The sequence below is a fragment of the Oreochromis niloticus genome, linkage group LG18 (genome assembly GCF_001858045.2).
Source record: "Oreochromis niloticus isolate F11D_XX linkage group LG18, O_niloticus_UMD_NMBU, whole genome shotgun sequence".
In the NCBI taxonomy this organism is placed as follows: Eukaryota; Metazoa; Chordata; class Actinopteri; order Cichliformes; family Cichlidae; genus Oreochromis; species Oreochromis niloticus.
In genome coordinates this window covers 36,793,383-36,817,123 of record NC_031982.2, presented here as the reverse complement: position 1 = coordinate 36,817,123, position 23,741 = coordinate 36,793,383, and the positions used below count along the sequence as shown (strand labels likewise).

At 34.5% G+C, this 23,741-nt stretch overlaps 1 protein-coding gene across 4 annotated transcripts in view; it reads right to left on the bottom strand.

The window, feature by feature from the left end:
• Nucleotides 1-1,956: 1,956 nt before the first annotated feature.
• The window catches only part of LOC102081292 (uncharacterized), a 107,675-nt gene continuing 85,890 nt past the window's right edge, over nt 1,957-23,741 (bottom strand). For 3 of the 4 annotated variants that reach the window (XM_025900238.1, XM_025900236.1, XM_025900237.1), the window contains exons 4-7: nt 4,102-4,311; nt 3,713-3,757; nt 3,518-3,625; nt 1,957-2,296 (exon numbers count right to left, since the gene is read on the bottom strand). In XM_025900238.1, the coding sequence (XP_025756023.1) occupies nt 2,295-2,296; nt 3,518-3,625; nt 3,713-3,757; nt 4,102-4,311 (365 nt within the window). In that variant the 3' untranslated portion in view covers nt 1,957-2,294. Of the gene's footprint in view, nt 2,297-3,517; nt 3,626-3,712; nt 3,758-4,101; nt 4,312-22,181; nt 22,242-23,741 lie in introns of all 4 variants that reach the window. The other variant, XM_025900235.1, reaches the window with a different exon arrangement.

The window sequence follows — 23,741 nt, the reverse complement described above, 5'->3', positions numbered from 1 at the left end:
CCTGCTAGACCTCAGTGCTGCGTTCGATACTGTCGACCATAATATCCTATTAGAGCGATTAGAACATGCTGTAGGTATTACAGGTACTGCACTGCAGTGGTTTGTATCATATCTATCTAATAGACTCCAATTTGTACATGTAAATGGAGAGTCCTCTTCACACACTAAGGTCAATTATGGAGTTCCACAGGGTTCAGTGCTAGGACCAATTCTATTTACATTATACATGCTTCCCTTAGGCAGCATCATTAGAAGACATAGCATAAATTTTCACTGCTATGCAGATGACACGCAGCTCTATCTATCCATGAAGCCAGGTAACACACACCAATTAGTTAAACTGCAGGAATGTCTTAAAGACATACAGACCTGGATGGCCGCTAACTTTCTGCTTCTTAATTCAGATCAAACTGAGGTTATTGTACTCGGCCCTGAAAATCTTAGAAATATGGTATCTAACCAGATTCTTACTCTGGATGGCATTACCTTGGCCTCCAGTAACACTGTGAGGAACCTTGGAGTCATTTTTGACCAGGACATGTCCTTCAATGCACATATTAAACAAATATGTAAGACTGCTTTCTTCCATTTGTGCAACATCTCTAAAATTAGAAATATCCTGTCTCAGAGTGATGCTGAAAAACTAGTTCATGCCTTCATTACTTCCAGGCTGGACTACTGTAATTCATTATTATCAGGAAGTCCTAAAAACTCCCTGAAAAGTCTTCAGTTAATCCAAAATGCTGCAGCAAGAGTCCTGACAGGGACTAGAAAGAGAGAGCAGATTTCTCCTGTTTTGGCTTCCCTTCATTGGCTTCCTGTTAAATCCAGAATTCAAAATCCTGCTCCTCACATACAAGGTCTTAAATAATCAGGCCCCATCTTATCTTAATGACCTTGTAGTACCATATCACCCTATTAGAGCACTTCGCTCTCGCTCTGCAGGCCTACTTGTTGTTCCTAGAGTATTTAAAAGTAGAATGGGAGGCAGAGCCTTCAGTTTTCAGGCCCCTCTTCTGTGGAACCAACTTCCAGTTTGGATTCAGGAAACAGACACTATCTCTACTTTCAAGATTAGGCTTCAAACTTTCCTTGTTGCTAAAGCATATAGTTAGGGCTGGACCAGGTGACCGTGAATGAAATTATTCATCTCTGGCTCTCTTCCATAGTGAGTCTTTGTCCATTCTTCCTCCCCTGACCCTTAGATGGTTCTGCTGGAAGCTTATCGTTTGTCAATAATTGACTTGCTTGATCAAACTCTGACAGTACTGTTCATAATTTCATTAATATTGACAAGGTCCTCAAAACTACTCGCAGCCCGACACCATGACACGGCCTAAACCTGACAGATAGCTGTATCACTGTTGTACCTCTCTCAAGAACTCTTCCTACGTATTGATAAAGATTTTTATTTTTCACTCCATCAGACCTGTTGACACTGATTTAGAGCTGTTGCTGTGTAATTTGACACATCCCAGCCTTTTACATCCCATTTATCTTCATTAAGAGAGGCTTTGACAGTCACACTTCCACTGAGATTACATCTGATGAGGCTTCTGATGCAGCTCTCAGGTTCTGTGTCTATGTTCGGCCTGAATGTTTAACAGGTCACTGTGAAATAACTTAACCAACTAAACAACCAAACAAACAAAAAGCTAATTTCTCTAAAACTTTAGAGGGCAAGAACTAGACTGACTGAGTGAAAAGGCAGCAAACATCCAAAGAACACTTTGAAAGCCCTTCAGAGAGCTGAGAAATATTGCCCAGGGTCACTTTAGAAATCAGAAGAAAGTGAGGAAATGAGGGAGAGCTCTAGATTTTTGTTCAGTTCAGTAGGTTCTTTGGAAAGTCTTCTGTAAAATTATGGTTAAACACCTACAGTCTGACGTGCTGTGAGTGGGCAGTAAAGATAGAATCATGCTATATAAATGCAAATAATTCAGAATAAAAACAATCTCACTGTTTTCTTTTTATACTTTTATTACCACATCACACAAAGGAATGATTGAAAGGACAATCTGTTAAACATAACTGTGACATTTACACCATCAAGCGAGACAGAGTTTAATTCATTCATAAAAAACATCAGTGACAATATGTAAAGATAACATAAAATCAAACTTTTTGGAACAATCAACAATGTATTAAAGGTTAACGTCTATAGAGAGTTATTAACAGATGGTATGATAAACAGGTAATATGATATTTATACATGATATACACGCTGAAGCTCAGTGAACTTCAAGTTTCATCCAATCACACAGAAAGTTGTCCTCCTGGGGTTTCTGTGAAGTCTCTGAAAGACAAAACATAAAAAAGAAATTTGATTCATGTGAACTGAACCTGCTTTAATACAAACAGTAAAAACAAACTTCACATGCTGCTGGTTTGAAACCTGACGTGTGTTATTGTCAGAGTTTCTTTTCTATCCAGGAGAGAAAGCAGATACAAGAAAAATTACATGTTTAGATATCATTATCTACAGCTTTGAAAACTGTGAAAAAATATTCCTGCTGTTTTAAAATAAAATGTAATGGCTGATTAAGACGTCAGGTCTCCTTTCTTAACCTGGTCGTGTGAGAGAGTTTTCAGGACTTTGTTGACCAAACCAACACCAAGAGAATCATTTTCAAATGTAACAGTTTCTGTTTTGTATGTAGAAGAAATAACAGAACAGCTTTTCATACAGACAGAGCTTTAAAGAGTATCCAAGAGAAACCCATACACTGTTACTGAACCACGTGAGTCACAGGTGAGGACTCTGTAATATCCTCTGCTGCTTCCCACAGTGAATTTTTATCTATGATAATCTCAAAGGCAAAACAAAAGATTTTATAAAATCACCCAACGTTCATGAGACAGAGTTTATGAAGTTTGACATTCACCTTGGTTTTATCCACATCCCTGATTAGACGATCAGGGAAAAAACAACTTTTCTATCTCGAGGTCGATGTATAAATTGGATCTTCGTGTGTCGTCTTGTATCATTTCCACTGAGGCAACACAGTTCCATGGACTGTATTTATCATGGTTTAGGATTTGTTTGTTTGGTCAGTTAAAAATATTTCATCAAATTTTCATGTTTAAATATTGGAAATTCTTTTTTTTTTTTTGTTTAACTATTTCAAACCTTTACCAAAATGATTTTATTCCCTCAACCTGACAGGATGTGGACTACGAACTCTGATCCAATGGACGTAAAGCAGATTTCCATTTCTAACATGCTCTAAGTGTATATCACAGTTTGACTGATCCTGGGTTATTCTGCAGTCCACAAATGTGTGAAAATTGGCAAATGCAGGTAAAAGTTTCCCAAATGCAGGCTCCATATCGACTGTCAGGGATCTGTGTACTAAGTCTGTATCTTCTCATTGGAAAATGAACAAAAAGGTTCAATAAAGCTCGAACATGTTTGTCTCTCTGTGTGTGATGGAGATAACAGTCAAACAACCCAATATATTAATTCAAAAACATCTCCCCAGTCACCAGGCCACAAACACGTTTGTTTTGTACTCACACTGACTAATCCACAGCCGCAGAGTCATTATGATGTTAAACATGATGGTCTTGATGAAGATCACTCTGAGAGCCAGGATGGTCAGAGACATGAGGTTCACCTTTGGATCTGCAAACAGCACAATCAGAAAAATGTCAACCAACAAACACAAACAGCTTCTTTCAATCCACCTGTTTAATCAGATCTAATACATACCTGGCTCCAAAACATCAACACATGGGCTGGTGATATTGTCTGGTGCTGAAAAAAATCAAACAGATAAAAGTGGTAATTAGCTTCATTTCAAAGTAAATGCACACTTATAGCAAAAACAACAAAATATAGTCTGACAGTAAAATACATATGTAGGTTTATGTGTAAGATTAAAGTGTTATGTACACACTATACATAAAATGTTCTTATGGAAAAGTAGATTTAGTGGATTGGGGAATTACGTATCAAAACAATCTGCTACTTAAATCCAAATATGAATATCAAGCTTTTGATTGATGATACTTTTCTGAAGTATCGATGTTTTGTTTTTTTCCCAATTATGTCATTAATTATATGATGAAAATAATTCGTATGATTTTCTTGATACTTACATTCACAATGGTTTGCACCATCGCCTGGAAAAACCACCTGGTTGTACAGATCCAACTTTGGTGATATCGCCACAGCTTTTGTCTCACTGAAATTCCCAGAATATGGTTGCTGTTCAGATGATGTTGCATTGTGTCTGCTGAACCCAGTTGCCAGGCATGCCGCATCTTTGCCTTCTCCCAGTTTGAAATAGGATGGCTTGTACTCTGCCCCTGAAAAACACAAACGCAGAACTCATGAACAAACTGGAATAATGTGGAATTATCTGCAGCTTCAGCATTCGTCTCAAAACCTCTGATCACTTGTTGACCAAAGAAACAAGGTTTAATGCAAAGAGATGAGATCACTCACAGACACACTGTGATTCAGACATGGTCAAAAACATCTGAGCTGCCAAGATCAGACTCAACAAAAAGGATCATCAGGATGATGCTGCACTCTGTAAAAGATGGTTTCTAAACTTTGTAAAACTTTGCTGATGGTATTTGTAGAGTTTTTCATGTTATTCACACATGAGAACACTTTCACTTAACTGCCTTCCCACTGGGAGTTTCTCACATGGATTCACTTTCATCTGGTCCACAGCAGGAATTTATTACTTTATCACAACACAATTACAACTTCAAGCAGCAGCTGTTGTGACTCACATGAGGACACATAGTCATCTTTTAGTCACTTTTATATGTTGAAATTATTTATCTAATATTTTAAGTTAAATATATATATTTTTTTTACCAGCGTTATAAAACATGTTACGTGAATCGGTCTTTTATTTTAAAGTAACTTATTTAAGTACATTCATGGTGTTTGGTGCAATAGTTTCATAAAAACAAGTTATTTGTCTGTGTTGTAGTATTTAGTATTAAATAAATATAAATCTGTTCACAAATACTGTACTCAATTAAAATATCAAATTGGAGCTTTTTAGTTATGAGCGCCTCCTTGCTATGTATTTATACAAAAGTTTATTTAGTTTTAAAATTATTTCATACGGTGAGGTGATATAATGATCAGATATTACTTTATATTACATTAAGTGCAAAGTATTTCCTATTGAGATTATATATTTAACTCAGTTCTGAATTCAAGTAAATGAAAAACATTTTATAATTTCATTAATTTTTCAGTTTATGCAGACGATCCACTTACTTGAGGATGAAATTAATGTGATTCCTGATCCAAATATGACTTTGTAATTATTGTTATTCACACTGCAGCTAAACCAGTTACAAAAACCAGTGCAGCTCTTAACCATGTATATGCAAATAATACTAGTTCAGTAAATGTCTGTCATATTGTTTTACTGTAGTGTAATATATCAGTAACATTACAAGCATGTTTGAGTCGTTGTTAACACTATTACTAACAGGATACAATTCTGGTAATAAAAAGCAGGCTAACATAAAGTTAATGACTCAGAGATTGTGTTTGCCTCTGAGGTGCACGTCAGGAAAAATAACTGAGACAGTGTTTAAAATCATCTCTCTGACTCACTTTGACCCAAAATTTGGTTCCATCACCAAATATGAGTTTCGAGGCTTCAGATCGCTTCACACATTGTTCTGGTGTTGGACAATTACCGCTCTTCACCGCATACAGTTTATTTATTCTTTAAATATGAATCATGATTATAAGATCACTGTGTTTAATTTAATGTAAGACTTTTGAAATGTGACAGAGGAAAAAGGTACTTGTTTCATTTCACCAAAAATATAAAAAATATAAGTTCAACATCAACATTGTCATTTGATGGGTGAAAACATTTGATTTAAAGAGTGTTTGGATCTAGTATGTTGCTTCTGTACACATCAGAGTCACAACATCAGAGTCACAACATTAAGTTAAAGTATAAACTAACGTGCGCTTAAACGTCTCACCAATTATAATAATAGTACGTTTAATTTCAGATGCTACACATGGAGCTCGATCTGGATATTTTACTTGCTCCTTTTAAACAAGACGACACCAACAGAGCATGTTTGGGACAGGCAACGATGTAGTGATGAATCAGGATTTACATTTGTTTACTGAATTCTAACATTTTAGGATGTTTAAAAATACTGAACATGTGTGAACAGAAAAATAATTGGAAACTAACAGTCATTTACATTTAACAACCACACTGATACGACCACCCTAACACTGTATAGACAGATTATACGTAAATGCACTTACGTGACTGTACAGTAACTTTGACCCCAGAACCAAAAACCAGCTTGTTGTTATTACTGTTCACACAGTGAATCAGTGGCATTCAAAAACCTGAACCAGATTCATCACTCTGTGTTTCACTCAGCTTCTGTGTCTTTTACTAAATAAATAAACACATTTTTCTGTTTTACATAAAATGTTTTACATCATTACAACCTAAATCAGAAATACAGAAACAACAGTTTGTGTTTTGCTGACCTGAAAGAGTTTGTTTGATTTAAGTAACATCGTCTGTCCAAACAAAGACTGCTGCTCCTGTTGTTCCATCCATCACTCACTAAAATCACTCAGGACCAATCAAATTCATCCATTTACATCAGCAGCAACAGAAATCAGTTCAAATCTTTTTGTTAAGTTAAAAAGACTCAATCTGGACTGTTTGGGAGTCAGAGCTGAAGTTTTCTCTTTTTCTCCACATCACTACTTTAAATCCAGATGGTATATTTTGTTATATTTTGTTGGTGTAGAAGCTTTTTTTTCTGAATAAAACTTTTTCACTCACTTGTTTGAACTTTCAGTCGACTTCCTGAACCAAAAATCAGTTTCAAATTATCACTCTTCACACTATGAACGATTCAGCAACAAAAACTCAGCAGCAGTGGAGCCCAACAGACAACAAACTGATATTAACTGAGTCACTGATCATGTGTTTACATTTTCCTTTTTTCCCCATAATCTCTACAATTTGCTTTTATTAATTATGTATTTAATTAATCTAATTGGGTAAAAGAACCTATCCTAGAACCTATCCTGAGGTTTGAGTCAGGAAAAGTATTCAGTGTTAAAAAAAAAAAAAAGAAAGAAGCTGAATGAAGCTTAACTGAGGTTAAATGTATTTGTGTAATAAAAAAACATGAAATAATAAATAAGCATTAAAAATCTTGACCATGTAAGAAAATCCCAGAAGGTTGACTCTGTTCATCTGAGTTAAATTTGTTTTCAAAGACTTATTTTTCATTACATTCACAGGTTTGTGTGTGTGTGTGTGTGTGTGTGTGTGTGTCACTAAATGTGATAACAGAATTATCTTTAGAAAATTATAGGATGTTTTTGCTCATTGTCATTTGAATCTAACATTAAAAGCCTAACAGAATATTAATATTTACATTTTTAAAGTTGCAGATGCTGATAACTTATCTTCTATCAAACATGTGGGATTGGTCGTGATTATAATTTTAACAATGTGAGATTTACTAAACATCAAACGTTGATGTGCAGTTTTAATGAAAGGAAACTCTTACTCTGTTGTACTTTCAGCTCAGTTCCTCGTCCAAAGATTAGCTTTCGTGTCCCATCATTCACACACTGACTTACTTCATCACAGAAACTGAACAGGTTAAAGTTTCACCTGCTGTTTATGGCTCGAGGACATTTAAGTGCAGACGTATTCAGAACCAGTGTTTTCTCTGCTTAAACCTTAAAACCAAACATTAAGCTGTCATGTGAATGAAAAGGATTATTTCAGGACATTAGTTCACTCACTCATACCTCGCACCCTCAAAGCTGCACTTTGTAACTTAAATGATTATATAAATATACAGTTTGTGCACCCTTTAGAATGAATAATAACTATCAAATTAAAATCAAATTAATAACTAATATCTTCTAGTAACGCCTCGTTTTTCTTCTTCTCTTGCAGTAAACACGACTCACTGTCAGAGATGATGACTTTCATTCCAGATCCAAACTGGAGTTTTTCATCAGCTGATGCAGTCGCACAGTTAAAGAAGACTGATCAATAACTTATCTACACCTTACAGGACGTTTGTGTTCAGTGTCTTTTTTCTCTTTGCATGTATTTAGATAAATGATCTTATTTCAAAAATTATTATTTACTAAAAATCTTTTTTTGAGAAATAAATAGAAAATATAGAAAATAGATTCCTATTTTCTGTGACTATAGGAAAAAAATCATCATCGAAATGTAAAATGAGAAATGTTCAGTGATGTTCGTTTGTTTCATACTTTTCTCTATTTTCAGCTCGGTTCCGTCTCCAAACACGAGTTTTCCCGTCCCATCGTTCACACAGTGAAACACTTCTTAACTTCAACTCAGTAATCAGCTGACATCTTCACAGTAACTAATAATATATAATTATAAGAGTAATGATATTAACAACTAAGCACGTTGGATCAGTTGTGTATTTACCTCAAATTTAACCTAAAAGACTGAAACTCAGTGACAATAATTTTGGTTATTCATCAACTTTGGTTTGCAGATGAAGCTGATCGTTTCAAGATTGTTTTGGGTTGTTGAAATATTAACTTGTAAAATCTCATAAGAATACAATAAATACAATTACTCAGTGTTGTGCTGACAAACTGTGGCTCTGTATTAAAGTGTAATGACATTCAAGAAGACGTCAGGACAAAAGAAAAACTGTTTCAAAGACAGAAAGGACCCATTTAGTTCTAAGTCATGATTAATAAATGATAAATGGCTCACGAGTTTGAATAATCAGCCTGGTTCCACCTCCAAAGTGGAGTTTTCTGCCTGCAGAGTCAGTCACACTGCACGCTGCTACAAACCAAAAACCTCAACTACAAAACTGCATTTAGTGTAAATGGTTTGTTTGTAACAATAACTTCTGATAACTCAGTAAAGTTATCTTACATATAAAACTCAAATTTGATGCATTTAGTCATGAAATTATGACATTTTGTCGAAAGACTTTCTTGAATACATGAAACTATTCTAATGTTTCTTTTAAGTAACTGCAGGCAATTTAAAGTTACTGCTGAATTATGACACTTTTCAATGGTTGAAGTTTAAAGCATGTTTTTGTGTCTAATGTTGTGGAGTTAATCTGAATGATGTCTCATTGCTCTGCTGTAATGTTGTGATTGATAACTTCTAAACACGATCTTTGGATTATGAATAAAACGAGCTTACAGGCATCGACTGTGAGTTTGGTTTAAGAAAACAAAACCCTGACAAAGTAAATCACATCTGCATCTAATGGCAATAATTTACCAGCTGATGTCACAATAACAGCTGACCTCATACTTCAGTTTTATTTAAGGCTGAATATTAATGTTGTAAAACTACCTCAGACTTACTGGTTTCTACATGCAGAGTTGTTCCAGTGCTGAACAGGAGCTTAACACCGTCATTCACACACTGAGAACAGACTCAGCAAAAACCAGTGAGGGCTCAGCGAGGGGCGAAATACATGAAACCAGTTTAAGGCTGGACATTTGTTCCTGTGTTTGTAAAGGATTTAAAGCGACTGGAATTAAAAAACACATAATGTTACCATAAGGTAGACGTGGCAGACACAATATCACTATTATTACCAAGGTTACCAAAGGTACAGTCTCCATACTCTGTTAACCTCCACGTACTGAACTACTCCATTGGTTAAACAGGGAAGATGGACTTACTGAAGCCATCAGGTCTGTGCCTTCACCACAGGTGAGTTTATAAAGCCCAGAGTCAGTCACACACTCAGAGACTGAAAGGATGCAGCACCATGGAGTGAAATACATTTAGGGCCAGATGAAGAATAACCACAGAGAAATGTTTCTGTTCTGATGTCAGTCATAATAATTTAGTTCATCAGGTTTTTTATTTATATTATGTGATATTTATTCTCCTGTGAGAACTCCATCTGACCATGATGAGGTCAGACTTTATAAACTGAAAGAAAGCTAAAGTTATTCCTTTTATTTATATATGATTTCATTTTGGTTGTTTTGATGCCTAGGCAGGAGAACGAAATGAGAGCGGAAGAAATTAGGTTTAATTAGATTTATTTTAAGTCTAATTCTTTCTCCAAACAGCAGTTTCCAGTTTGTTCATCTTTCTATCCACAGCTTGTTTGTCTTACACACGTCACTCAATGTGTTTTGGAGTCAATTGATAAAAAAAACTGTTAACATTTTTTATTAAAATGTTTTTGTTTTAAATCTCAGAGTTAAACTGATCCTGTTAACAGCTGTTTAAATGTTCTGACGTGCACGTTAAAACTACATGTGACTTTTATAAATCACACTTTTGTAACTGAATCAAAGTCCAACACTGTCATGAATAAACCGTATTATATATTTGGAATATTTGGATTCGACTCACTGCTGTTTACAGTCAGTTTAGTTCCTTTTCCAAAGAGAAGTTTCCAGTTTGCTCCTGAGGCAGTCACACCGTGGAGCTGTTCGCAGCATTAACTGGAGTCATAACCAAATCATCAAATCATTGATGATGGGACAACTTTGGCGTTTTGAACACTTTGTTACTTTTAGTAAGTTTTTTATCTGTGAGACCGTGAAGAGTAACAACATACAGATGTCTTAGAAACTTTTACTTCACAGACATCTGTGGACTGCTGGTATCATTGTTCTGGGTAAAAATGGGGATAGTTAGCTGAGAAAAGTCAGCTGCATCGTTTCTGTTCCCTAAATAAAAACGACTTACTTGACTCAGTTCTAACTTTTGTGCCCAAACCTCTGGACTCTGGAGTTTCCGAAGCCAGTCACACAACAAAAAACACAATCACACAAACTGACTTCAGTTAAATCCATTTCCTGAGTGCACATGTCCACAAACAACATATTAACTTATTCACAAAACATCTTTGGCTAATAATATTTTACTTTTATTTTATTTTTTACCAAATCTCATTTGGCTTAAAACAAAATATTAATATATATAAAAATGTAAGAGTAGCCAAAATCTACACGTGACAGTTGTATGCAGGTCAGAGTGTGATGACATGTGTATGTCAGGTACAGATGAATAACATAAGTAATAATTACGGAACTGAAAGTTTAAAGTTTCAGTCCAAATAAATAAAAGATAAACTCAGATGTTTATAAACACTTACCTGACTGAACTATGAGTTTACTACCAGGACCAAAGACCAGCTTGTTTCCATAGTTACTCACACAGTAACACTAACAGTGACATAAACCTCAGAGATAAGCTCTGACACAGAAACTAAAATTAGTGCCGATGAAATGTGGAAAAATCCAAAACGCAGGAATAATTTTCATTGTTTGTACTGAGCTAAGTTGGTTTTTATTACTAACTGTGTTTTGATTTAATGATCTACTGATAAAAATTCCACTTACTGTCCATCACTGTCATTTTTATGCCGTTCCCGAAAACTATTTTCCAGCTCCCTGTCCCAGTCACACAGTGTGTGTGCGCTCAGCAAAAACTACCTGAGAAGGTCGTCGTCTGTAAGAAGCTGTGCGCTAATCAGTAGAGAACTGCTAGATTATTAGAGTATTGGTTTGTGGTAATTAATGTGTTATGTTTTATATCTTTATAGTTAAAAACCTCAACATCACAACTAATTATAACATGAAGAATATCATTAAACTGCAAACACATACAAGCTGAACTGTGTGTGTATAGATGTGAACAGTTACAGTATTACAGTCATGTGACTGTAATGTGTATGACTGCAGGGTCTACAGTATAAAGCACCCTGAGGTGACTGTAGCTGTGATTTGATGCTGTATAAATAAAACTGAATTGAAAATTGAATCATTACAAGAACTGTGTTTGTGTCTAATAATAATAATAATAATAACAATAATAATAATGATGATGATGTAACATTGTTTGGGATGTGTAAAAGGACTTACTGGAGCTAACTGTCAGTGTAACGCCTGACCCAAAGCTGAGTTTGGAGGATCCAGAGAACGTCACACTGTGACTGCTGTCAGCACTTAAACACAGAGGTGGACAGCTGCAGGTGAGCGTGAGTCAACGTCTTCACCTTTAAAGGTGTTTTTAAAACGTGGACACGTAAATGAAACTTGAAATGAAATGAACCAAACTGCAAAATGAGTAAAAGCATTTGATTTAAAGTCATTGTCGACAACGCCACATAAAGGACTCACTTGGTGTTTAGTTGTTGCAACATGTACTTAGCTAACTAAAGTACATGAAAATTATTTTTAATTCCAATACTTAATATTTACTAAAGTTACTCACTGGTTACTATGGTTACTTTGGTCTCGCCCCTCCAGCAGTCACACAGTGGAGTCAACATGAACATTTACCCACAGGAATGATGGCAGAGAAATGAAAACTTTGTCTGGACGTCATTTGTGTATTTTATATATTGTTGTTTTATGACTGTTTCTCAAAGCACTATTTAGCAAATTTGTTTAATCAAACTAACAAAACAGCAAAAATATAAACTGTACTTACTGGAACTGACGGACAGTTTAATGCCAGAACCAAACAGGAGTTTGGCACCTCCAGTCACACTTGGAGAAATGCTTCCACATAAACTCACAGCTGACACATCGAGGAGCAACAGGTACTGAACATGTGCAGCAGATCGAAAATATTTCCAATATTTGAAAATGATTAAAACTTTAACACGGGTCTGTTCTTCCACATAATGATTGAAACATCTAAACTGCACTGCTAATCTAACTGTAGTGTGTCATTAGCTGAAGGTTATGTAACGGTCATTAGTGCTTTGATTAAGAACTTCATGTTAAGTATCTGTATTGAATCAAAAAGCTGTTTTTATTCACAAATCAGCAAGTAGCTGTAACTAATGTGGGCAGTGATTCAGTCCTGCACTGAGCTCTCGTTCTCAGTATTTCAGTTTTATCACTTTAACACATGTACAGTACGTATGTTACATGAAACAGTAAATATATTGTTTATATATTTTTTGAATTCTTTGGATACTCACTGGCTTCAATGATTAATTTAACACCAGCCCCAAAGAATAACCTCCAGCTGTCTCCAGTAGCAGTCACACAGTCGCTCCTCTTACACAAATAACTGATCGACAGTGATGAACACTGACGACCTGATCTGTGAGCTGCACATATGGAAAACCTCGACATGGACACACAACATCACCAGTACAGATACTAGTATAAGTATCACAGTACAAACTCCTGACACTCACTGGTTTGTAGAGTCAGTTTGGTTCCTTCTCCAAAGATCAGTTTGAAGTTTCCTGATCCAGAAGTCACACAGTGGATCTGCCCTCAACACAAACTGACTGCCACTGCACACACGTGTGTGACAACACAACAACAGCTAATCTACACTTGGTTTTTCTAAAAGTAAATATAAACAAAGACTTGTAATGTAAACTTGTACAGGACATGCTGCTGATTATCTGTTTGCTCTTAATAAAGGTGGAATGTAATGTCATATAAAACACCTTGAGGCGACTTTTGTTGTGATTTGGCGCTTTATAAATAATATTGAATTGAATTGAATTGAATGCAAAATGAATTTACTTAATTATAAATTTGAGGTTTAACTTTTCTTTCAATCACTATGAGCTTTAATTTTTTTTCAATCTAAAAATGCAAAATAAAAATAGTTGAACATGATGAAGTTTGTCTGTACAAAGAAGGAATGATGAGATTTTTCCACCTGAGAGACTGCAGTGATGATAAATGTGACGCTTTACAGTCAGACTGAGCGACACTGTTAGAGGATTTATTATTTGATTTTATGCACTTGATCTATAACAGAAATGATACTCACACGCTTCAACAGTCAGCCGAGTTCCCTCACCGAAAACTAGTTTTCTGTTTCCACTTCCAGTCACACAGTGCGCCTACGCTCAACAACAACTACGAGCTCACACTTTCATTTGTCAGGATATGTGTGTGTTTCCCCTCATGTCTGATACATTTAGTTGATAGTTGGACTCTAACAAATAATTATTCACTGAATGATCAAACAGTTTGTTGACATGAACCACTGGTGTTCCTAAATGTCACACATCACTTTCCCGTTAATTGTAAATGTTTGACACAGCAGCTGTTTGCTGCACAGAGACACTCACTCGTTTCTATGGTTAATTTGGTTCCTTTGCCAAAGACAAGTTTGTAGCTTCCAGACAGAGACGCACAGTGAAGGATATCAGCACAACTCCACGCACAGACGGGTCAAACAGAGCAGCGAGCAAAGCTAAAGTGTAACATATATCGACATATAGATTTTAAAACTTTACTGACAGACTGAACAATTTTACTTTTTAAAATTTCTCAGTGAAAATTCAGTTAATAGAAATGATAAAAATAAAATATAAAACTTTTCATTGTGTCCTCCACAGAACGTTTAAATCATTAGGATTGGACGTTAAAGTCACTGAGATTAACATTTATAAAACATTGTTTTTTCATTATTTACTTTTTATCAGTGTAAAGCGCATCATCATTATATTCAGTTTATTCTGATCATGGTTTATAGTACTGGTCTTACTGGTTTCAGTGTTCAGTCTGGTCCCTGCTCCAAAGACGAGCTTGTTGTTTCTATTATTCACACAATAAGAAACAGCCGTACACAAACTCACAGTGACAGAGCTGATGTCATCCAGCACACCGAATAACATAATCAATAAATTTAAAATATATGTTTAACCTTTGAATTTCATGATGTATCTTTTTATATCTTTTTTGGAGACAGAGTGAAAATCTGCAGTTGAAGATTTTGCATTTCTAATAAAAGACTTAACTGTTAAAAAAGAACAGAACTCTGGAGATTTCATTTCACTTAATAATAAATGAACTTGATGAAATATTAAAGTGATATATGTTGAATAAAGTGTATATTATGTGTGGCTGATGGAGTCAGACTCACGTGTTTGACCCACAGAACAAAAACTACCAGAGTCCTTTCAAACATCCATCATTGTTCTCATTCTTCATGTAGCAAACATGTTTGGAGCTCAAACTATTTAAATATCGTTTGTATTAAGTTTCTGTTTGTCTGGATCCTCAGGATTTATTTTTCAGTGACGAAGTTTCACAAAAGCTGACTTTCCTTCTACTTTAAACAGTTATATATGTGATATATTTAATCATATGTACACTAATGATACCAAGTAACCTCAAGATTAAAATGAATTCAACTTACTGGCAGCAACATGTAGCTTTGTGCCTCTTCCAAAAATAATCTTATTAACATTCACACACTTCAAAGTGCCAGTGCTAAAACATCATCAGTGCAGCCCTGCAGAAACCAACTAAACCCAACGCTGCTCAGACAGACTTCTGAAGTCTGAATATATTTTTCAAATATTTCAATCAACTCTCATTAAATCATCATGTTAATCATTGTCTGTGCTTCTTTAAAAAATCCCCATGGCAACGATGTTACTGATAAATGAACTGGACTTTTAATTTGGTCCCACTTCCACAGAGAAAGCTGAATTGTGACTTTCTTTGTACCATTTTTGAGCCCCTGAATATTGATTTATTTGAATTGATATGATTACTTACAGGTTTCAACGACTAATCTGGTTCCTCCTCCAAACAACATCTTATATCCAGCATTCACACAACATGAAGCTTCACAGCACAAACGTCTTGTTGGGCTTAGACTAAATATGTCAGTGTCGATGCTTCATACAATCAAACTCGTCAGCTTGATTATCATGACTCATCATTATTATTTAGACAATATTAACGATCCTAACAATACTTCTGGTTACTCTTGATCACTTACTTGGATTAATGGTTAATCTGGTTCCCTGTCCAAAGATGATCTTACCAGCAGCGTTCACACAACATGAAGCCCGAACACACAAACTGAACACTGAAGAACTGCAACAAGCTGACTGTAGAAACACTGTTTCTGCTCCTTTGTTTTTCCTAATACTCCTGTTTGCTAAGAAATAAATAGAAATTAATACTAAATATTAAAATATTTCATGTTTTTATTAAACCACATGTGTCACTGGCTTCTAAGGATATAACATATCTGTGGTCAAGATCAGAGAACTTACTGGTTTCAATGGTTAATCTGGTTCCCTTTCCAAACATTAGCTTAACTCCACCACCATCCTTCACACAACATGTTGACCCTTAACACAAACTCAGCACTGCTGTTTATTAGTTATGGTTTTACTTATTTCTTCAATATTTCTGTTAGGCTGGTCTAATATTAACGTGCTGTGCTTGTATTTACTGATTTCAATGTTTAATCTGTTTATTTCTGTAAAACTAAAAGAATTAAAATTCTCTTTTTCAGGATTTTTTACTTCCACACTTATCTAAAGACTGACAATTTTCAAAATAAAAGTAGCACATAAGCCTAACATTTACTGAATCAGTTTCACATACACACGTTTTTCATATGAAAACAACAGTGTACTCTGTACTTACTGGGTTCCACAGTTAGTTTGGTTCCACTTCCAAATATAAGCTTAACTCCACTGCTACTCGTCACACAACATGAAGACTCACAACACAAACTCAGCACTGACTCTGAGTCCTCTCAGAAAGATAAAAACTCACATAATTGATGTTATTACAAGCTGGTTGTGTTTTCTTTTAATGTTTGTTTGTTTGTGTATGGCTTTCCTGAAACAACAAACAGTCTACAGACAATAAATGTGTGACGTACAGTCAGACGGGTCCTGGATAATGAAACTAACACTAGAGGATTACAGTAAATCATACTCACACAAATCAACAGAAAGCTGAGTTCCCTCAGCAAAAAGTATTTTTTGGTTTCCAGTCACACAGTGCAGCTCCCCTCAACAACAACTCTGACACCGTTTCAGTTCAGGATTTAAATTTGCACATGTGTTATTAGATATTTAAGTCTGAATTATTAATATCCAATGAGAGGTGAAACAAAGTAATAAAAGAGAGAACAGGGCGATAGAAACATGGATCCTATTTTGTGTCGTCCTCCGGACTTATTATTAGAAAACAGCTGCGTGAATAATTACATGTTTGAATATTTTGTTTTAGTTCATTTTGAATTCAAACTGGACTTACTGGCTTCAACGTTCAGCCTGGTTCCCGACCCAAAGATGAGCTTGTTTCCAGTATACACACAACAGGAAACACCTCTACACAAACTCTACAGAACTAACAGTGATGCTGCTCATATTATTAATTCATCTGACTCATCTGAATAAATAACACAGTTGTTGATATTGTAAAATAATGTAATATAATGCAGAAACGTTCATTATGAGGTTCCTGTGTGTAAGATCTGTTATGGAAACATTTTTAGAAAAACAGAACTGTAAAAAAGTCTTTTTAAACTTTTACGCTCCAAAATTTAGAAACTCAGTGAAAACCAAAGAGACTGAAAGCTCCACAGCAAACATGGTTTCACACACAGTTCATACTCTGACCAGTGAACAGAGCCAGGAGCCAGAAGCTGAACCTGGAGTTCAGATTCAATCACATTTGACTTTTACTGATTGTTTTGTGTGAAACAGCAAAGCTGAACTTCAGACTGATGTTTCTCAGAGTCGGTTTTATTATTTCATTGTTAGTTTGTATCCTCGCTGGACCTGTTTTTGTTTTTAATGAAATGACACCCAATAAATATAGTGATGACTTGTTAAAAAACAACTTTACTTATATTACTTACTGGTTTCAATGGTTAATCTGGTTCCCTTTCCAAACATTAGCTTAAATCCACCTCCTCCAGTCACACAATGAAGAACTTCATAACACAAACGTCTCCAATGATTCATGTTGAAAAATTAAATCACTATTTGGCAGAATTGCAGGTTTCTGACTACAGACCATTCTTCTAGACTTATTCTTAACTTTATGCCAATTTTATCTACTGTCCTGCATTCATCATTGGCTTTCAAATGATAAATCATCTGAATCCGTTCCACATACACACGTGTTTCATATGAAAACAACAGTGTACTCTGTACTTACTGGGTTCCACAGTTAGTTTGGTTCCAGTTCCAAATATAAGCTTAACTCCACTGCTACTCGTCACACAACATGAAGACTCACAACACAAACTCAGCACTGACTCTGAGTCCTCTCAGAAAGATAAAAACTCATATAATTGATCTTATTACAAGCTGCTTGTGTTTTCTTTTAATGTTTGTTTGTTTATGTATGGCTTTCCTGAAACAACAAGCAGTCAAAAGTTCAATGGCTAATCAACATGTTTTACATCATTTCCCTTTTGATTGAGTTATCTCTTTTCGTGAGCCTTGAGAATAAAATGGTAACATTTGCAATATATGTTTGTATAATTATTAAATATTAAGATGACATTTCTTAATAAAATGACCCATTAAATACTATATATGTTGTTTATATGCAGGTTTTACTCTGAGCTGTGTTTTTCTTTGGTTTCCAGCTGTTTACAAATATTTAATATTTACAGTTCTTATTTTAAACCTGATCATAATTAATATCATTACTCACTGGGTTCAATGATTAATCTGCTTCCACTTCCAAATGTCACCTTAGCTGCACCAAGATTCACACAGCATGAAACTCCATAACACCAACCTGAGACTGAGTCGTGCTGAACTTTGGAAAACATGAATTTCATATTTGACAATTGTCTCCTTACATTAAAATAACTACTCTATGAGAAAAATGATCTACCATGTTATTTTCATAGTATTAACATCGCATCGATTCATTCTTTGTTCAGGTATTTATGCAATGAGATTAAAATTATTACTGAATTTGTCTTTATGATGGTTTGATGAGACTCAGATGAGGCATTAGAGCATCACTGCTGCTGTTTTCTAGTCACGATTCTGGTTTGTCCATTTAAATTCATACATTTAATGTCTTCTATTGTTTTTAATACTTACAGGATTCAACAATTAATCTTGTTCCACTTCCAAAGCTGATCTTATTTCCACCACTTACAGTCACACAGCACACAGCTCCATGCCACAAACCTCAGCTGTGATCATCTCAAACATGAAGACACAAGCCAGCATCCACAAACTAACCAGAACAGTTATTAACATACATTCTGATGTTTAGTGTAAATCTGATATGCAGCACTGTTTGGTTTTACTGAATACAGGAATTCTTAGTTAATGTATTTGAATGACAAAGACAACATAGCAGTAGTTACATCATTTCCCCCTGATTTCTGTCAAACAACCATATTTTATCAATATATTCACATATTCAGTTTATTCTGTCTGTTTATGTTTCTTTCATTTGTCAGTTTTATAATCCTGTTACTCATTTTCATCACTGTTGAAAGATTAGTTAAATTAATGTGAACTAATTTAACTATTTGCTACTATTTGCTACAACTGTTATCTAATATGACCTTTATATAAACACTTACTTGGATTAATGGTTAATCTGGTTCCCCGTCCAAAGATGATCTTATTAGCAACATTCACACAACATGAAGCCCCATAACACAAACTAACACAAACTAACACAAACTAACACAAACTAACACAAACTAACACAAACTAACACTGGATAACTGAATTTAGATAAAGAACTTTTTCACCATTAATAATTACACTGTTCGATACTCTTTTCTAAGAAACAAATATACATTCATTCTTAATTTGTGTCTATTTTTAAAAAAGTTTCTCGTTCTATTTTAGAGATGCAGGTTTCTGATGTCCCAACATAATTTATCTCGACTTGATCTTAATGTTATTTCATGACAGTTAGTTCTTCTGCTGTGGTTGTTTAAACACACACATTATGCAGCCACATGTGTGATCTTAGGGTTGTTTTTAAAAGTAAAAAGTCTTTCGGTAAACATAGAGACTATTTATTCGACATTCTAAAATGAAGCGATATAAATGTGTGTCATCGGATGGCAGCGCTGCACTGAACTGTTTCATGTTTTCTTTTTCGTCAGATTGTTTGTTTGGTGTTGATTTGACAAACATGTTGAGACTGAATCATCTAATATTCATAATCATAGATTTTCAATCAGTGGATTTCTGAAGTTAATTTAAACCTTTTCTCATCAACATCTAGCATAACATAAAATACTAAGACTTACTTGGATTAATGGTTAATCTGGTTCCCCGTCCAAAGATGAACTTATTAGCAGCATTCACACAATGAGAAGCCCCAGTACACAAACTCAGCATTGAATAACTGAGTTCAACTACACTTTAAAAAGCACATTTTTCACAGCTGATAATTATTTTTATTCTTGTTTCTTAAGCAACAAATATATATTAATTCTTAAATTTTGTCTTTTTTAAATGTTTTATCTCAGAGATTCAAGTTTCTGACTGGATGTGATTTTATTCTTACTGTTCTTAAGTTTTTGTTTTTAAGTAAAACCCATCATCATAGTACTTACTGGGTTCAATGGTTAATCTGGTTCCACTTCCGAACATTAGCTTTGTTCGACTGGCGTCATTCACACAGCACGAAGGCCTTCAACACAAACTGAGCAGCCTTCTGTTAATATACATGTGAGCCATTCTTTACTTATTTAAACTTGGGCTGCGTTCTAATTTACTCCCATTTCCAAAACAAATTTCTTTTCTCGGCTTCATATTTTCTGATTTTCCTTCATGAACCTGAGTCAGTGCTTTACTTACTTGGTTCAACAGTTAATCTGGTTCCACTTCCAAAGATAAACTTGTATCCACTGCCACTCGTCACACAACATAAAGACCCACAACACAAACTCAGCACTGACTTTGACTCAACTCAGTTAGATCATAAAACATATCTCTTACAGATTTTATGCTCTTGCATGTTGATATAAATGCTGAGCTGTATGGTGTAGTTCTTTTTTTCTTTAATCTTACAAATTTTCTTCTTTTTGTAACAGTGTTTCAATCAATTATGTCTCAACATTTATCAGATTAATCGTATAGATTTGTTGAATACAGTTAAGTTGTGCTTTAAAAATATTTTATATTTATAATAAACAACAGTACTCACTGGGTTCAATCAATAATCTGCTTCCTCGTCCAAATGTCATCTTAGCTGCACCAGTATTCACACAGCATGAAGCTCAGTAACACAAACCAGCTAATGGCACATGATGTTCATGTTTCACAAACATGTTGATAGTTTACTTAAAAAAAACAAACAAAAAAAACCCGACTGTGTGAGAAAAATTTGTAATCTGCCAATTTGGATTTTGGTGTAGAGCTGACATGAAGAACAGGTATTTGCATATCAGTGAATTCTTTGTTAATAATGTTATAAAGATAAGAGTCAAACAAACTGTTTTTATTGTACTTTTGATAAAACTCAGATGAGACTTTAAAGCTTCACTTTAACATGAACATTATGTTCAGTCAGAATAAGGTGTGATGTAGTTTATGACTTATATAAAACATTTCTTTTACTCACTGGATTCAACAGTAAATGTGATTCCTCTTCCAAAGAAGATCTTATTCTGACTTGTAGCAGTCACACAACAAGAAGCTGCATAACACAAACTCAGCAAAGCTAAAGATCAGAACTGAGACGTTCACTCTAAACATTAATATTCAGACATGATTAAATCATCGAGATCCTCTCATGTTTTTACATTTTGCTCTGTTATTGACCTCACATGATTACACTGATGATGCTGCTCATGATTCACATATGTTAGGTTTTAATGAATCAGTTCATCAGCATGCACTGTGTTTAAAGATGATTCAATTTAAATAGAAATACATACATAAAAATATGTTCCACTGCATATGATTACTTAATTACTTAATTATCACTGTCCTCAAATTGTTGTCTTTTACTATACAACATGATGTTTTGTGCATATAAGATCACAAATTTAATTACTTAGAATATTTTGGTGTGTACTTACTGGGTTCAATAATTAATCTGCTCCCCCTCCCAAATATCATCTTAGTTCCAGCTCCAGCATTCACACAGCACGAAGCTTCACAACACAAACTCAGCACTGGTGAACTTCATTTATCAACAGTGATTTTGTCTCATTTAAGACATTTGTTTATTAAAAATACTGACATACGACCTCATTATTGCATATATATTTACGTAACTGGTATTACTGGTATTACTGGTATACTGATGATTTTAATGTTCAGTCAGTGTTAAATATGTTATTCACCATTACTGAAGCTTTAAAAGTCTATTTTTAGTATTTGTGATTTTGTATGTAACTCTAAAAAACTAAGGTATGATGTAGTTTATGATTTATATTAAAGACTTTTGTACTCACTGGATTCAACAGTAAATGTGATTCCTCTCCCAAAGAAGATCTTATACTGACTTGTAGCAGTCACACAACAAGAAGCTGCATAACACAAACTCAGCAAAGCTAAAGATCAGAACTGAGACGTTAACTGTAAACATTAATATTCAGACATGATTAAATCATCGAGATCCTCTCACATGTTTTTACATTTTGCTGTGTTATTGACCTCACATGATAATGTGCATTAAAGTAAAATGACTAAACTGATGATGCTGGTCATGATTCACATGTTAGGTTTTAATGAACCAGTTCATCAGCATGCACCGTGTTTAAAGATGATTCAATTTAAATACATAAATAAAATCATGTTCCACTGCATATAATTACTTACTGGTTTCAATGATTAATCTGGTCCCACTCCCAAACAAGATCCTATTAGCACTTCCAGTATTCACACAGCATGAAGCTTCATAACATAAACTCTGCATGTGACCAACTGTGATCCACTTATATGTTTGTAAAATAGAGGAAATCAAATTTCTAATATTAAGATTTGAGCTTTATTCACTTTTGTATTTCAGATTATTTCTAAAAAACACTCATTTTAGTTTTTCCCCTGTTATTAATAGATTAGTACTTCTTAATCATCTTAAACCTTTATTAGCTCTCTGAGCTGTTATGACACCACAGCATCATGTAGATCAAACAAAAACTCTTAATTTGTGAAAAATTGATGTTTTGAAGTTTTCTGCTTGACAACAGTGTTATATATTTCTGGTTTGGTGAGAGCTACATTAACCCTGATTTTCATAAATATCATAACTTAAATGGTTTTAATGATAGTTTTAGTTCCACTTCCAAAGAAGATCTTATTCTGACTTTTAGCACCCAAACACAAAACCATATATTCTAATTTACTGACATTTTCAGTTTCTCAGCTTCATATTTTCTGATTTTCCTTCATGAACCTGAGTCAGTGCTTTACTTACTTGGTTCAACAGTTAATCTGGTTCCACTTCCAAAGATAAGCTTGTATCCACTGCTAGATGTCACACAACATAAAGACCCACAACACAAACTCACCACTGACTTTGACTCAACTCAGGAAGATCATAAAATTATCTCTTACTGAATTTCTTCTCTTACAAGTTTACATAAATATTTTAGCTGGGTGCTGTTGATTTTTATCTTTTACAGTTGTTGTTGTTGTTTTCATGTTACAAGCATTTTGTGTAACAGTGTTACAGTGAATTATGTCTAAACTTCTCGTTAACCTTAAGAGTCAATTTTTAATACTGATACCAAATAACTGGAAATATCTTTTTTTTCTTTCAAAGAGCTCGTTATATCTTTTATGTTTGACTTGCTGATGTGAGGCCATAAAGGAAACATGTGATTTGCATTTTTGTCACATGAACTGTGTCAGATTATTCAATGTTCAAATGAATTTGCAGATTTGTTATTAAAAAATCTATCAAATATTTTATATATAATTTTAAAATGAACTGAGGTTTTGTTTGTGTTCCAGTGATTAAGTTGTTATTTTAATTATTTTATATTTACAGTTGTCATTTTAACACTGAT